General features: G+C 48.3%; 1 protein-coding gene across 3 annotated transcripts in view; it reads right to left on the reverse strand.

Moving 5' to 3' along the window:
- Nucleotides 1-730: 730 nt before the first annotated feature.
- Ttll11 (tubulin tyrosine ligase like 11) overlaps nucleotides 731-16320 on the reverse strand; it is a 231469-nt gene continuing 215879 nt past the window's right edge. For all 3 annotated transcript variants that reach the window (XM_076928607.1, XM_034496640.2, XM_076928610.1), the window contains one exon: nucleotides 731-1986. In XM_076928607.1, coding sequence (XP_076784722.1) covers nucleotides 1730-1986 — 257 coding nt within the window. In that variant the 3' untranslated portion in view covers nucleotides 731-1729. The remainder of the gene's footprint in view (nucleotides 1987-16320) is intronic.

Raw genomic sequence — 16320 nt, forward strand, 5'->3', positions numbered from 1 at the left:
GTGGCCATCTTGTAGGACCAGTATTTAAACCACTAAACTCAATGCTGTGTCCTTGTAGGCTCCCTTCTGGCAAGAGGGGTGGGGAGTGGGTCACAGCTCCAGCTCAGGCAGATGAAAAGCTGAGCCTAGTCTGCAGGCTGGGATGGATCTCTAGGGTCTTTTTAAAGAAGGGACCTGGGCCATAGACAGTCACAGAGCACACAGCACTTGTAGAGGCACCCCCTGGGTCTGCCTGAGCTCTCCGGCTCAGCTCCTTCCCCACCAGGAACCATCTGCGTGGCTCTCACTTCACTCTCACACCTTCCAAACAGAGAAGGGCTAGTCCTCAATGCAAGTAAGCCCAGTGGTGCCTCTGAGAAGCGGAAGTCGGGACAGAAGTCTCCTGGTGTTGCCTCTCAAAGTACAGCAGCCCCCAAAATCTATCCAACAGTCCTGGGGCAGGGCCCAACTTGTCAGTGACAGGCTTCTGTGACCATCACGGACAATGGAGTCACATCCTCAGCGTATGGAGCCCACCAAGGTCATGTGCGACAGACTCAGAGGCCCACTCCCAGGACACACAACAGTGGCCTACCTCCAGATGACAGGCACGCGTGGAGGCTGACTCTCACGTTTTTATATTGCCGCAGTGTGGCTGAGTTCAACCTCTTGAACCCATTTCTCCTCTGCCCCTCCCCCAGACTCTGCTCCATGCTGGTGACCACTTTCTAAAGACTCATTTTGAGAAACAGTGTCCAGTCAAAGCTTTATTTAATAGCTTTTTACAGCTGTACAGCTCGAGGCTGGTTAAAGAATGTCCCCATACACTTCTCATTTGGGACTTCTGTGAAACCCACTTGGGTCCCGAGAGCAGGAACCAAGGCCTTCCACCTCTGCCCCTTGGAGTAGACATTGGCGAACACTGGTTGTTCTGGTCTTGCCAACCACATGCTCTACTCACACTCCTGCTTGTCCTGGCTCTCACCGGGGCCTTACACTCTCCCCTCTGAAGCCCCTCCCCTCACTCCCGGCTGACAGCACAGTGCTGGGTACACAGTGGCTCTTGGCCATTGGGTCAGTGCCCCACCTTTGCAGGGGTCCCCTGGAACCTGGATGGGGAGACTGAAGAACCTTACTGTGCTATTTCTTAATTATTTCTTGATTAGTAATAAATCAAACATTGCAGCAACAGGCAAGTTAACAAACAAGTGAGGTCAGTCTGCAAAGGACACCCGTGCAGCACATGATCGGGGGGGGGGGGGTGTCCGCCTTCTTCATTTCAGGGAACGGGCGGAAGGAAAGACATGGGACGATGCTAAGCTCTGACCAGCAGGCTCTCAGGGCCCCAGCAGACCCCGGTGTGACTGTTCTCCACATCCACAGCTCTCTGCCTTAGGATAGTCTGTCTTTCACCCCCCTCCTCCCCCTCATTCCCCTGCATCCCCAAGCACAGCAGAAACTGCCCCAGTTGGTGCTTCCCAGGAGCCCAGAATAGTAGGTGCCATCTGTCACATCTTGGATGTCATATGTCCACTGATGATTCCCAAACAGGGTGGGTCACCATGAGGTGCTGGGAAAGGGGGCAGGCAAGGATGGCCATGGGAGGCGGAAGCCCTACGGAACACAGAGAGGATGCACAGGTGATTGAGCTGGAACCCTAGCGCCTCCCAACGGGTGGGGGGAGCTCAGGGTCTCAACCCCCATGGGCACGCCTTCTTTCAGGACAGAGTGGCCTTCAGGACAGAGCGTGTCAGGAGTGAGAGAGCTTGCTAGCCCCAATTATTTGGGGTGCAGAGCTTCCTGCAGCTGATTGGGCTTCGCGGTTCATCTGGGGGGGATTTCTTTGGTGGGGCCGGCCCCGACGGCACAAGCGTTTTTCATCCAGCAGGGACAGGTGGTATTCACACAGGTCGATCAAGGACGCCACCTGCTCATGGAGAGGTTGCAGCTTGAACTTCCTCTGGGCCAGGAAGAAGAAAGCTTCAACAAATGCCTGCAGACACATCCCTGTGGACAAAGAGATGCTGTCAGAGAGTTCATGGTATCCCAGGGACGCTCAACCCCAAAGCATGACCACTAGCAACAGTCAGGCTCATCTTCTCACCATACCTCCACCCTGGAAATGCCACATGAGCTCAGCACACAGAGGACCTTCCATGCTAACCTCAAATGGCCCCAGGAAGTAAGTTTTCTCTCTCAGAGATGGGGAAACAGAATCTCAAAGCAGTGAGGGGAGGTCTGAGTAGAAATGGCGGTGCTTGGATTTAAACCTTGCCCCAAATCTTCTTCCTGAGCATCACGATAAAATTGTGTTCCCATGAAAACCCTGCTCCCAAACTGTCACCATTAGAGGAATCACATGAGCTAAATTATTGACAACAGAGCACCCCATTCTGATGTGGGTGCATGCAGTCAACTGTATCTTAAGGTTCCTGCATTTAATACTTGTAAAACTTACTGAGAGAAGTAAACGCAACTCTCTTCTCTTTGGCTATGTTGTAATGTGATCCCCTCCCTCCCTACACACCACAGGTGCTTGTGCTGCTGACTGCTTGGCCTCCAGCCGATGGCACTATTTGTGCAAGTTCTGGAAACTTCAGAGGGTGGCGCCTACTGGAAGGCATTTGGTCACTGTAGGCATGCCTTTTAAGACCATACCTGGTCCTCGGTCCCTCTGTTCTTTCTTTACTTCCTGTCTTCTAAAAGACAACCTCTGCCACACATTTCTCCTACTACCATGATCCTTTGCTCAAGTATATGGGACTAAACCACCATTGACTGACTCCTCTGAAACCAGGAGCCCTCAGGTGCATCTCAGTCACAGTGACATGAAAGTAACAAACATACCAGTGCCAATTATGTTCAGGACGCATGGTGTTCTGTCCCCACTGAGCCACTGGGACACCCTTTCTGGATGTATTTCATAAGCTCCTACCTGTCTCTGGGATTTGAGCTCAAAATTTGAAGGTTAGAATTAGGATCCCTGTCACATACAGGGTTTTCAGTGCTGGCATGAAGCCTCGGATCCCATCCCAGGCATTGTGAACGCTCCACACTCATTCTCTCACAAAGCTATGTCCTGGCCCCGACTGCTGGCCCTGACTACTTCAACATCAAGTGACAGAGAATTTGGTGCAGTTTCAGATTTATGGACAAATGAACAGAAGGTGTGTCTCACACAGTTTGTCGCAGTGTGGCCCACTTGTCACAACTGGCCAACCGGAATGGAAGGTATGGGGTACATTTGAGCCCATTCTTCGCCTTGTGAGGTCCTGTATGCTCTGGCAAATGTATAAAAGCCAGACGTCTACAACATCACACAGAACTGCCCGCCAGCTCCCTGGTTTCCACCCTGCACCCAGCCACCCTCAGCAAGTCCCTCAGCAAGCCATGCCTTTCCCAGATCGGCAGGCAGGGTGGCTTGTCTTTTTAGAGTATCTTCTCCCACTTAGCAGGTTCCATCATGCCCCATCCCTGTCTTCCTGAGGTGGGTAGCTCCCTTCACCCTCTTTCAAACTACTACTTTTTTTTTTTAGGCCTCTATACAAAGTGATGGACTCTTCAAACACAGCTTCCAGATGTTTTCTCAGCTGTTTCTCTCCTTGAACCTCCCTCGCCCATGCTCCCCTCTCCTTCCCCCCTCTGCCTGCTCCCTTCCCCCTTCCCCCTTCCCCTGCTCCCCTCCCCCAGTTCCTTCTCCCTTCTGCTTTTCATTCTACTGGTTCCACTTCCCATTTCCTTTAATTCTCTTCCTTCATCCTCAAGACCCTCTTTCTAGCTCTGTAATGTCTAAAGTTACACACACACACACACACACACACACACACACACACTTTAATTTTGAATTTAGGCTCTATATGTAAGGCTTTCCTTCAAATATCACTGTTTCTTTTTTTCCTTATGGCTGTTTTTTTATCTACCCATCCATCTATCCATCCATCCATCCATCCATCCATCCATCCACCCATCCATCCACCCATCCATCCATCCATCCACCCATCCATCCATCCATTCATCCATCCATCCATCCATCCATCCATCCATCCATCCATCCATCCATTATCCATCCATCCATCCATCCATCCATCCATCCATCCATTCACCCATCCATCCATCCATCCATCCATCCATCCATCCATCCATCCCTCCATCCCTCCATCCATCCATGGACATCGAGGGTGCTTCCATTTATCCATACATCTGTTGATTGACAGCTAGGCTTCGTCCATTTCCCGACTACTTCAAAACTTGAATGTGCAAGTATGTCTGTGGTATTCTGAGTTAAGGTCCTTCTGGTCTTGGTTTGTTGAAGCAGCTCTGCACTGAATGACACAGTGGCTACCTCAGTTTACACCCCAGCAACAGCGAGTTTACACCTCTTTCCAACATCCTCACCAGCATTTGTATCCTAGTTATTTGTTTAGAGACAGGGTCTCACAATGTATCCCTGGATGGCCTGCAACTTCTGTGTAGATCAGGCTGGCCTTGAACTCACAGAGATCCGACTACCTCTGCCTCCCAAATCCTGGGATTAAAGGTATATGACACCAATCTGACTGGGGTAAGACAGAATCTTAAAGTAATTTTATTTTTGCTTACTTATTGTTTTTGTGTAAGTTCTTGTGTGTTTGCATGACAGTGTATAATGTCATATGCAGGCATGTATGACTGTGAATATGTACGTATGTAGAGGTCAGAGGTCAACATTGGGTATTGTTCTCATTATCATTCATGGTTTATTTTTGAAACTGGATTTCTCACTGGGACCTAGAACTCATCAATTAGGCAAAGTGACTGGCCAGGGAGCCCCAGGAATCTGCCTGTCTCCTCCTCCCCAGCTCTGGGGTTCTGATCCTGCACCACCATGCTGGCATTTCCTGTGGGTGCTGGGGACCCAACTCTAGTCTCCATGCATTTCTAAGGATTCCTTTTCAGGTCCTTCACTGGCCATTTATGTTTCTGCTTTTTAGATCTGCCTGTTTGGTTCGTCATCCCATTTACTGATTGGATAATTTGGGGCTTGGTGTTTTCGTTGTAATCGATTCGTCTTTGATATTAGTCTCTGGTCAGATGTACAGCTGATGTGGATTCTCTTCTCTCTGGTGATTGTTCTGTGCTGAGCAGAAGCGTCATACCTGCATGGAATCCCAGGTGTCACTTCCTGGGATTATTTCCTGTACTGTTGGGAATCTTGTTCAAAAAATTTTTGCCTGAGCTTTTTCCCTCCAAGCCCTTGTTGCCCTTTTCTTGGTAACACCTGCTGCAGTTTGCTCAGGTTTGTTTTGTGATCCTTTGGCTGCTTTGTGTCTAATTCATTGTTGTCTCCCAGTGACAGGAACCCAGAAGGTGCTTGGTGAAGACACACTGGATTTGTGAGTGGCTGGCTGGCTGACTGGCTGGCTGAGTGGGTGGTAGAATGACGTGTCTGTCTGAGGTGTTTAATAGCTACTGTTACTGATCCTCTTGGGATCCCGGAGAGGTTATTATTATTGCTACACTCTACAGATGAGGAACAAGACAGAGATGAAGTAACTTCATAAGGTCATTGACAGAGAATAGTGCTGTAGCAAATCAGTTTTAAAACCAACTGTATTGAGTCCACATGAAAAGGAACCATAGAGCCTAGACCTATGTGTTTCCCAGGGATGCTTAAGGAGGTGACAACTGTGACCAGAGGCAGCAGGACAAGGTATGCTAGCTGACAGTGGCCCTGTCTGTGCTGCTCCACACCAGCCAATACTGAGCTTTAGCTATTACCTGGGACCTGAGAACACCTTTGACTTGGCAATGTGAGTGAGGCAAAAACTGCTTTTGACCCCTTCCAAACATGTCCGCTTTTCCGACTCAACTGGTCTTTACTATAGATGCCCCACAAGTCCCTTGCTCCAAAGGAGGAGACAGCAAAGAACATGGGAGTCTTGGGGAAAACCCTTTCTATGTAAACAGAAGCCTGTTTTGGAGAGATGAGACAGGGAAGCAGGAGACAGAGATGTCCAACTCTTAGCTAGGACTTGCTATGCTCTGTGTGTGTGTGTGTGTGTGTGTGTGTGTGTGTATGTGTGTGTGTGTTTATTTCTGTGCATATAACCATGTATGTGACTGAGCAAGAGTGTGTGCATGTGAATGTGTTACAGTTGGTGGGTGGGATGATGCCCAACTTTCAACCAAAGAAACCCCATCACCCCCCAGCTCTGTGGTCTAAACATTTCTTCTTCTCGAAGCCTGGGCCACCAAGGCACCTGTCTGAGGCTGTGCATCTCTGGCATCTGACAAGATAAGGAGCTTGGGCCAAAACGTATTCAGCCACCTCATCAATCACGTTACTGACTTAAGCTGACAGTTCTTACAGCCAGTCTTTGTCAATGAAGGAAGCAGCCAGCAGTTTATACTCTGGCTCAAGCCTGTCTCAACTTTAAGTAACTCCAGTGTCCATGCACATCAGTGCTAACGGGTGTTCTAATCACCACTGTCTTGTTAAAATGTGGATTCTGGGGTGAGGCCAGAGGCATCCGTGTTGCTGGGTCTGGTGGCTGCTGATTTTTGAGCCACACCGAACAGTAGGATAGAAACATACAGATCTTGTAGGTTTGGGGGATCGCTATTGTTCCCCTCACTGAAGACTGCCTGTGATTCCAGCTGTCATTCACAGAGGGAATACAACAAGGAGAAGAGTCCATGGCTGACTTATTTGGATGAGGACATTCTGAAGGAGGAGTGGCGTTTAATCCTATACCGTTGACTTCTTTCTTGTCTGTCTTTCCCGATTTCCTAGACTGAACGTGTATACAAAAATATACAAAAATAATATATTTTGCATTTTGAGGCAGGTGAGAAAGGATCTTGCCTTGTAGTTCAGGCTGACCTCAAAATTGTACAATCCCCCTGCCTCAGTCTCTGAGTTCTGAGTGCTGTCTATACTTGACTTGCAATGGAAAACTGTAGGGTGCATGAAGGGGTGGCTATAGGGGCACCTGCTTCTTAATGGCGACCCTGAGCTTGAGGTTAGGTATATGCATTGCTTTGAAAAAACATTGCAAACACGTACACACACACAGACACACAGAGGTAGAGATGACAGATAGATAGATAGATAGATAGATAGATAGATAGATAGATGATAGACCAGTTCCCCTCCCCAATTATCCTTGAGGGTGTGTTTCAAGATTCCCCTGAGAATTCCTGAAGCTGCAGCCAATATCAAATACTGTACTGTATAGCCTATATTTCTCCCCTGCGTGCCCTGTAGCAACACAACATAGCATCGGAATTAATTCATCTCTTTCTTTTTTTGTCCCTGGTCAGGTAGTCCATACAGTGTGGATACACCGGACCGGGGGATGAGTCATGGTTTGGGTGGGAAGGAACAGGTAGGTCATCCTGGGATTCTATCACGTGATTCAGATACATAATTCATGACATAAGAACTGTTTATTTCTGGAATCATTCTTTTAGTATTTTAAGACTGGTGTTGATCGCGGGTAACGGAAGTAGGAAAACAATGCTTTGGATAAGAGGGACCTCCGTAAAGGGAAAACAGAAGCAAAGGATCAGGGGCATCAGAGACTCACACAAGAGTGCTATCCTAACACATAAGCCAGGTAGAGGAAGCTCACAACCCTCCCGTATAGACCTCTTTACCCCACAGGATGCTTGGCTCTTCACAACCCATAAGGGCACTGCCATCTCTGTGGAATCCTTGTCCCGCACCGCCATCTTACCCAAGAGCTGGGTGGTCCATGACATCCGAGTCAGTCAATAATCCATAGAGTCAGGACCAGACCTTAGCTCTACCTATGGGCCCAGGGTACCAAACCACACAGCATCCCACTCCCAGAAGAAAAACTGAAAAAGCCGAGCTTGTAGCACAGGACTGATGAGTTCAACATTTGGGAGGCAGAGGCAGCATTTAGGAGAAGGAATGCTGAAAGGTTAAAGCCAATCTGGTCTGTCTGGTGAGTCCCAGGCTAGTGAGGGCTACATAGCAAAATCCTGTCTCATAAAAGTCAGAGAGAGAGAGTGAGAGAGAGAGAGAGAGAGAGAGAGAGAGAGAGAGAGAGAGAGAATACAACAAAAGGAAAGAAAAAATTAAAGCAAAAAAAGCAAAAGATTAAAACTGGGGCCAGGGGAGAAGGCTGCCTCTAGTTGGCCCTGGCCCTGTGGGGCACACCCCATGGAAGACCATGAGGACTGGGAGTGGGGCACACCCTGCACAGCACACCAGTCACAGGGGCCTCTGACCCCCGACACCCGAAGCATATCTGAGTCTCAGGAGATTTCAGTTCCTCTTTTTGTCAAGTGGCCCAGAGGAGGACGGCCTGGGCAAGTCAATGCTCAGCAGGTTCCCCAGAACGGAACCTTTTTTATGGCTTCAAGGAGCTGCAGATGGGAGGAAGAGAGGAAGACAGTAGGGGTTGCACACAAGAAAATTCATGGTTGGAGTTAGGGTTAGCAGGGATAGGATGCTGGACTTTCCAACAGCAAGTGGGGCAAGCCTGGGCTCAGGAGGAGTAGCAATTCCTAGCTGCTGAAGACCAGCCTTGTTTGAGGCCTTCTTAACTAGCCTGGGAACAGGCAGAGCCTGCCTTCCTCTGGCCTTATTTTTCTTTATATAAAATGTAATAGCAGCTTGAGTGTAGTGATGCTTAGGCCTACCGACCCTCCCCCCACTAGAGCTCTAAGGAAGGTGTTTCTCCTCTCTCTCTCTCTCTCTCTCTCTCTCTCTCTCTCTCTCTCTCTCTCTCTCTCTCTCAGGCAGGGTCTTACTCTGTCCTAGAAACCATTATGTAGCTCACAGGAAGCCTCCCGGCTCAGCGTCCCGAGTCCTGGAATTACAGGTGTGAGCCGATGCCACTGCAGGTTGCTGAGCAGCCTTCAGGCCTGACATTCTGACGTCAGCACAGGGTTCGGGAAAGGCCAGGGGAGATGGTGCAGCCCTGAAGCCCCAGCACTTGGGAGGCTTGGTTGAGCCCAGGAATTGTTGAAACAAACAGCCAAATCCATTAAAATTGTGTCTTAATAAGTCATCTCTCTACCACTCCCTCCCAGACAATGACTGCTCATATTAGCTAGCTCTTACAGAGAATGGTATACTAAGAGATTGATACATAACTGCTTTTATTTCTCAGTCATTTCCTAACAATACTCCCTCATATATGTGTGTGTGAGAATGTATGTATATGTGTATATATATATATATATATATATATATATATATATATATATATATATCACATTGATTTAGTAATTAAGTTCATATTTAAAATACTTCTGACCTCATAAGTACCCATGTGGATGGACAGAGTACAGGAATGGGCAGGTAAGACAGCATAAAAGCCATGGAGTAATTGTTCACAAGCTAAGCCAAGGCTACCATCAGACTGTGCGCGGGCGCAAGCACTGTGGACTTCAGAAAAGCAATTTGGCAGAAGCTTAACAGCCATTATACCATTTAACACAGCGATGACAGTCCTAGAAATTTCCCAAACAAATGATTCCTTCCAGAAGGAACTACGGTGCTTTCTCTCCTATGGGTGGTTCATTGCCAGCTCGGCACAGGACAGAACTTCCGTGGCCTCACAACCTTGTCTGTATTTAACAAATGGTGTCACATGTTCATGCTTGATAGTGCTTTTTCCAGTTTCATCCTGTGACTGGCTTTAACATCCACAGGTCCCCAGGAGCTCTGTGTGTTCTGGAGGTATGCTTGAGACTCAGGCGGCATTATGATGTTCATTGTACAGGAAGGATGGACAGTGACACCAGCCGGACAGCCCCATGAAAATCCTCCTGAGAAGATTCTCAGAGGGGTAAAATGGTATAACTCTGACCAGGGAATCCTGATCTTCACAATCCCTTGGCTGGGCCGGGAGAGGAACATTGAAATGCAGATAGAGCCCACAAGCCAGAGTTTCCAATCAGGGAGTCTGCCTTCATAAATTCTGGGGTGCTGCTGAGGGCTAGGGACCAGGGACCTCATTTGGAGGCAGCCCTTCTCCCAACTGAGTCCTGTCTGGATAAACTTTACTCTGACTGTCCTCATGTAAGCTTGACTTTGGGCTAAAGACATTTTTTTTAAAAAGATGTTTATTTTAAGACATTGATCGTGGGAAACCCAACCTGTTATTTTTAAAGCCTGATGACAGATCTGAGAAACTATGAACCTGTTCCAGGGTTGTCCTGAGCCCTCCCTTGGATTCTGAGAGACTGCACACTCTTGATTCTTGTGTGGTCACTAACCTACCACTAAGTGGGGAGAATTCCATGCCCCCTCCTGGCTGCCGTCCACATCAGTCTTACTAAGGTGTAATTGGCTAGGAAGGTTCTAGAAGGCTAGGCTACAGATGGCCCTGTAGAACATGGCAGAAGATTTCAGGTTGAAGAAGATGAGAGGCCATTGGGGGGTGGGGGGGGGGTTGTGAAGTAACCAGATGGCTGGGTCTCCATGCTGAGACTAAGTGGTATGGGGCGTGTGTGAAAGAAGACAATGATACTGCCCCAGTCCGAGCAAAGGTTAGTGGTGCCTTGACTGCTGTAGTAGTGGGGGTGAAGGTACGAAGGATGAGCAGACTCTAGGTGTAGTCCAAGAATAGCTCCAGTGTGAGCTGCGATCTGCCCATGGGCTACATGTAGGTGTGAGGGAAAGGCAAGAGTCCTGGTGAGACAGAGCCAGGAGACCGGCCTTCTCTTGGTTTTCAAACATTGTATGCACAAGATAATTGGAGGACCTTGACAGAGATGCTGGTTTTTGCCCCCTTCTTCTGGAGGCGTTGTTTTTGACAGTGAGCATCAGGAGGTGCTCTTGTCACAATGGACTTGGGGGCCTTAGGGATGAACACCCCAATGTGGCTGTCTTGAAGGACTCTTCTGGGCACAGTGAGGAGGCCCAGAGGATGCTGTCTGGAAGAGCTAGGACGCTATGTACTGGCTTTGCAGGAAGACAGTGAAGAGCCCTTGAGGATGATGGGGAAGCTTTTTTCTTTAGAGTCTCACTGCCCACCATCTCTGTCCTCAGTTGGCTCAGGCTGCCATAAAATTCTACAGATTTGATGACAAAGAGCAGTGTTGTCAAACTTCCTTATACTTAGAGACTGGAGGTTCCAGCCTAGGGTGCTAGCATGGTCAGGCTCTTGGAAGGCCACCTTCTTACATGCCTTCAAAGGTCAGGGAGTGAGTGGTCAAGCTCTCTGCTGTCTTTCTGATGAGGGAGCTAACACAATTGGAAAGGGGACTCATTTAATGCCAGCCACTTCCTTAGAGACATTATCTCTTGGATCCATAATCCATTCCACATGAGGTGGGGGAAGGGCATTGTGATCCAGTCCATAGCTTTAGTTCTGAAGTCTTCAGCCCTGTTGAGGTAGCCCTGTCATGTGGGAATACCCTCTCCATCTCCCTAAGTCTCTGAGACCCAGAGCCATTCAGGAAGAAGTTAAAACCACTTCACCTCTCTCCCTGCCCCTCCGCCTGCTGCAGGGAGGCACCAGAAACATCTCACGGTAATAGTGCCTTTACATACTTGTTAGAGCCAAAGTAACAAACAACTTTGGTTCTCAGTTATTGAGTCTTTTTACGTGAAAACCCTGAGATAAAAACTGCCTGTACCTTATTCAACTGAATTGTACCAAAATCATATAAAGCAGGTACTGTTCAAAGCTACTTTACATTCAGGAAACATGCTAATGTCACTGGGCTGGCAGGTGTGACCCGAGCCAACAGTCTCTCAACAGTTTTCTCCATTGCTGCTTTAGTCTTCAAACATCTGGCCATATCAGAGTTGACCCAGGATTGCAAACAAACAATAACATCAACAACAAAACACTTAATGAAGAAAAGAAAATTCCAGAAGCAAAACCAATCTTGGAGTGAATAAGGGTTGGGCACCATCTATCTCTGCCAGATGTCAAGGAGGAGAGGCAAGATCCACGGGTGTCTGAGAACATGGCTTCCCCACACCTGAGGATAAGCTGCGAAGAAGGATTTGAAATTTCATTTGGGTCGACAGACATCATTGGAGAAAGCAGCCTTTGAAAGGCTCTGATTGCAGACTCACACCTCTCACTGGAGATGGCTGTTGGATACTGAGATGCAGCCACTGACATGACATGGCCTCATTCTGTCAATCAGCAAGTGATGGAGGGCCCTCTAGCTCCAGCTGGTACATGGTCTGATCCTCTCACACAGAGAGAGGCACGGGACTCAACTGACTTGAGGGGTGCATGGCTGCTCCCCAGGAAGCTTGTCTCTTAGGCTTACGGGCAGAAACAAGGCCAAGGCCTTCCTGTTGCTTCCCAGGTCTCACAGCGGCTCCTTCTTGTCATCTACTTCCAAAAAGTGTTTGGAAAAGGCCACTGGTACATGAGCTCTCCATCTGAGGCTGAAGTACACACACCAGTGGCCAAGCAGCCAGGCAGGGTGACTCCCCAGCGGAAGAGGCAGCCCAGACCCATCTCACAGTCAAACCTGCGTTTCTTTTCCCAACCTAATTAAGCTTTCTCCACATTTGATGGCTATGTATTATTTTACAGTTTCCAGAACACATTTGCATATTTGATGTAATTAAATCCAAATCATTGTTGACAGCCAGAGATATTATCCCACACTGAAGATGAGATTGATTTCCCCTCGCCCTTCAGTCACTGCCTGCTGTCTTCATAGTATTCAAATCTCTTCATACTCAATCGGGATGGGAGATTCTGTCTCACAGAAGTCCTAAGCCTGCACATACATACTCCTGGGTTTAGGTCACTTCCAGGAAGTAAAGCAGGCTGATCTGGGCCAGAACCACTGCAGTGGTCTGCCCTGCACACCACAATGGCCCCCAGAAGGGATATCCACTAGGAGAGAGAAGGCACCAAGGTGGTCTGTAACTTTAATTTTTTTCAAAACTCACTTTTTTATGATGGTTCTTAAATTCTTTAACCTCTCTTTTTAGCCACCACTCACCAGAGGTAGTGGAAAGGAAAGGACACAGGGACAGAGGGGTGGGGGAAGTGGACCTGTTTAGAAAGACTCTATGGATCAACTCCGGTCTGTGTTGTGTGGAGATCGGCAGTTGAGTTCACAGGTCAGCAGCGACGGCTCATCTACTCACAAACACCTCACGGATACCCCAGCAGTCCAGTTCAGTAGAGCTGGGTTAGCACACACATGTCAGCAGCAGTGGCACAATCTACCAGAGACAGCCAGGCCTCAGCCTCAGCATGAGACAGAAGTCCTCGGCTATGCCTCTCTCCGTAAAGCAAAGATCAACAAGGGTTACACAGCTCGCTCTACAAGCAAGCCTAGCTCAGCCTCCCTCACTGTCCTTCGAGTCCTATTTATACCCTCCAAACATCACCTGTCCTCCACAAGTCTTGAGTCAGCCCGTGCCTCTGTCTCAGATGACATCACTCTGCCAATCAGCCTGAGTCTGTGGAAGTGGCAAAAAAGGCATGGCACACCACCAGAAGGGTTTTTTTTTTTTTTTTTTTTTTTTTTTTTTTGCGTGTGTGTGTGTGTGTGTGTGTGTGTGTGTGCATTTCTCTCTATGAAGTTCCAACAAATGCAGCTCAACTATAAAATATAAGTCGGACAAACACATGCATGTCGTTAACAAAGAATCCTAATCACACGTCCTTTCATGTGCTTGCTTTAGGAGAACATCCTTTCACCTGTCTGCTTCAGCTAAACGTTCCTTCACGAGTCTGCCTTAGCCTTTCACCGGTGTCCACTTCAGGAAAACACTCCTTCCCGTGTTTATGCCAGCAAACGCCATCCAACACACTGACTTTCCAACGGACCTGTACGTTTCCGCTTCAGTGCTCCATGACCAACTTTCAGCCTTCTCCCTGTTCCTGTGGTGCCCAGCAGCCTGGCCTTTGGTTTCATGGACCCACCAGCTGTCACCCCAGTCCTTAGGCCTAATGCTTGGGTCTCTTGCTGGGTAGATCAAATCAAGGCAGTTCCTAAGAGGTGGCAATGGGCTCAGTGAATGGTGACTGACTCTGGGTCCATCTCTGTCAAGGCCAAGCTGTCAAAGAGTTCCTTTTCTCTATGCCTCTCTTCATCTGTAAAGGAGGGGCAGTGACATCATCCTGAGTGGCTTTCACAAGGAGCCACCTGGATGAACAAAAGACTCCAGGAGCTGCCCATGGGCCTGTCTGTCTCCTTTCCACTTGCATTTCCAGATCCAGCTTGTCTTGCCTGCCTAGAGGGCTAGCTCCTGACTCTGGTGTCTCCTTTTCTGGCCCATCGTTGGCCTCCCTACTTATCTGAGCTTCATGAGATCACAGAGTCAGATCTCCTGACCAGCCTTTCCAGTGGTCTCTGTCCACATATATACTTTGTGGCTTGAGTTGGTCACTGCTGTTCCATGGACCTCATGTTCCCTTCTGTAGATGAGGGTCTCTAGGGATTCTAGAAACACTGGTCATTGACTGCATCTTCTGGATGTCTACAATGGTGAAGTGGTGGTTAACACCTGGGAGATGGACCTCTGGGCATGCCATGGGGAATTATCTTGAAAACACCCACTGTGAGTGGCACCATTCCCTGTGCCAGGGATCTCGGATTGTGTAAGTGGAATGAACTGAGATCTAGCATCCACTTGTCTCTTCTGACTGTGGATGCCACACAAGCAGCTGCTTCAAGTTCCTGCTGCCTTGACTGTCTTGGACAGGGAGCTATGATAATCTTAATGAGAAGTTGCTCTTCTCATTTTATAATGGCATCAGAAAAGTAACTAAAACAAGCGATAACTAAAAAAACCACCAAAAGCAATCCTTAGTAAGTTCTGCCTGTTAGGACCCCATCCCAAGCCCTTCCAGAGGCATGGTAGTTCAGAGAGGCTGCCATGATTATTCTTCATATTAAGGAGGGTATAGTGCTCAGCTTAGAGAGGTCAAGGCAGGTGGTCAAGTTCTCTTGGCCAAGGTCACATTTTAGAGATGGATGGTATCTTAGTTTGGATTTCTATTGCTGTGATTGAACACCATGACCAAAAGCCACTTGTGAGGAAAGGGTTTATTTTAGCTTATAGTTCTTAGAGCAGGAATTCAAGCAGAGGCCACTGAGGACCGATCCTTACTGGAGTTTCTCGTGAAGCTGCTTGTTCTCTTGTGCAACCTAGAACCACCTGCACAGGCTTGGCACCATCCACAATGGGTTGGGCTGGTGCCCTACAGATTTGCCTACAGTGCAATCTGATGGAGACAGTTCTTCAACTGAGGCTCTCCTTCCCGGTGGCCCTAGCTTGTATCAAACTGACCCAAACTAACCAACATGGGGATAGTGCAGGGGGGTCCCCACCATTGTCCTTTATTCATTTTCTCTCAAGTTGGGCTGGGGAGGAAAGCCCCCCAAGACCCAGCCATACAAGGAGTAAAGGGTAACAAGCCTGCAATATCCCCGCAGCATGCACAGTCACTGCCTACAAGGGTCACAGCAGGGAGATGCCAGTAACCTTTGTCCTTGTCTGGATGGAGAAATGAGTAAGTGTGGAGACAGAGCCATAAATAGACCTTCAGGAAAATCACTATCCCTAGAAGCCCGCGACACCAATGACAAACAATCAAGGGTGAAAGTAAATATTCCATCTCTCATTAATCACAGGTCACAGGCTGGCCCTGGCAGAGTAACCCAAGGTTCCAGTCTCCTTCCATCTGACATCACCGCTGATTCCACCGTAGCAGACAAACGTTTCAGACTCACTGGGAAGATGGCGCCTCAGAACTGATTACCCTTCCTTCACTGCTTCATGCCATTCCAGATATCTCTTATGTGACCCGTGCCTTCATGGATGTTCTGAGGCTCCATACTCATTCCTCAGCAAGTTGCAACATCTCTGGCTTAGAAAGAACATCAGAGACAGCATGTCTCAGGACCTCACATGACAATTACACCTCGAAGGAGAAATACAGGCATCCAGCATGTGTCACAGCTCACTTAATTCTCAAAGCAAAATTCTACGTGGGAGGTGCTTTAGGACCCCCCCCCTTCTTCCTCTGGTTGTTCCAAGCCTTCGGTTTGGGGTCTAATTTGTTAGTTGGCGAAGGGATGCAAAGCTGGTGATGGAATGCAACCTTTAACCCTCCATGCAGGTGCAGGCCACTTCCTGGCACCTACCTGCCGGAAAGGCAGGGGAGAAGGTACCTGGGGTAAGGGTAGAGAGGAAAAAAAAAACATGACTTCTTGTGTGTGTGAGGTTTTGAGTTGCAGGCTGTCCTCTCTGACACTGCCACCAATGGTCATCTAGAAATGTGTACTGATTGCCATCTCTGATATATCCATGTGAAATGGAACTCACAGGGTTCTATACACACACACACTTTTGTATGACTCTGTGCCGAGTATTGCATTACTTTT

Source organism: Arvicanthis niloticus, chromosome 2, assembly GCF_011762505.2.
Source record: "Arvicanthis niloticus isolate mArvNil1 chromosome 2, mArvNil1.pat.X, whole genome shotgun sequence".
Classification (NCBI taxonomy): Eukaryota; Metazoa; Chordata; class Mammalia; order Rodentia; family Muridae; genus Arvicanthis; species Arvicanthis niloticus.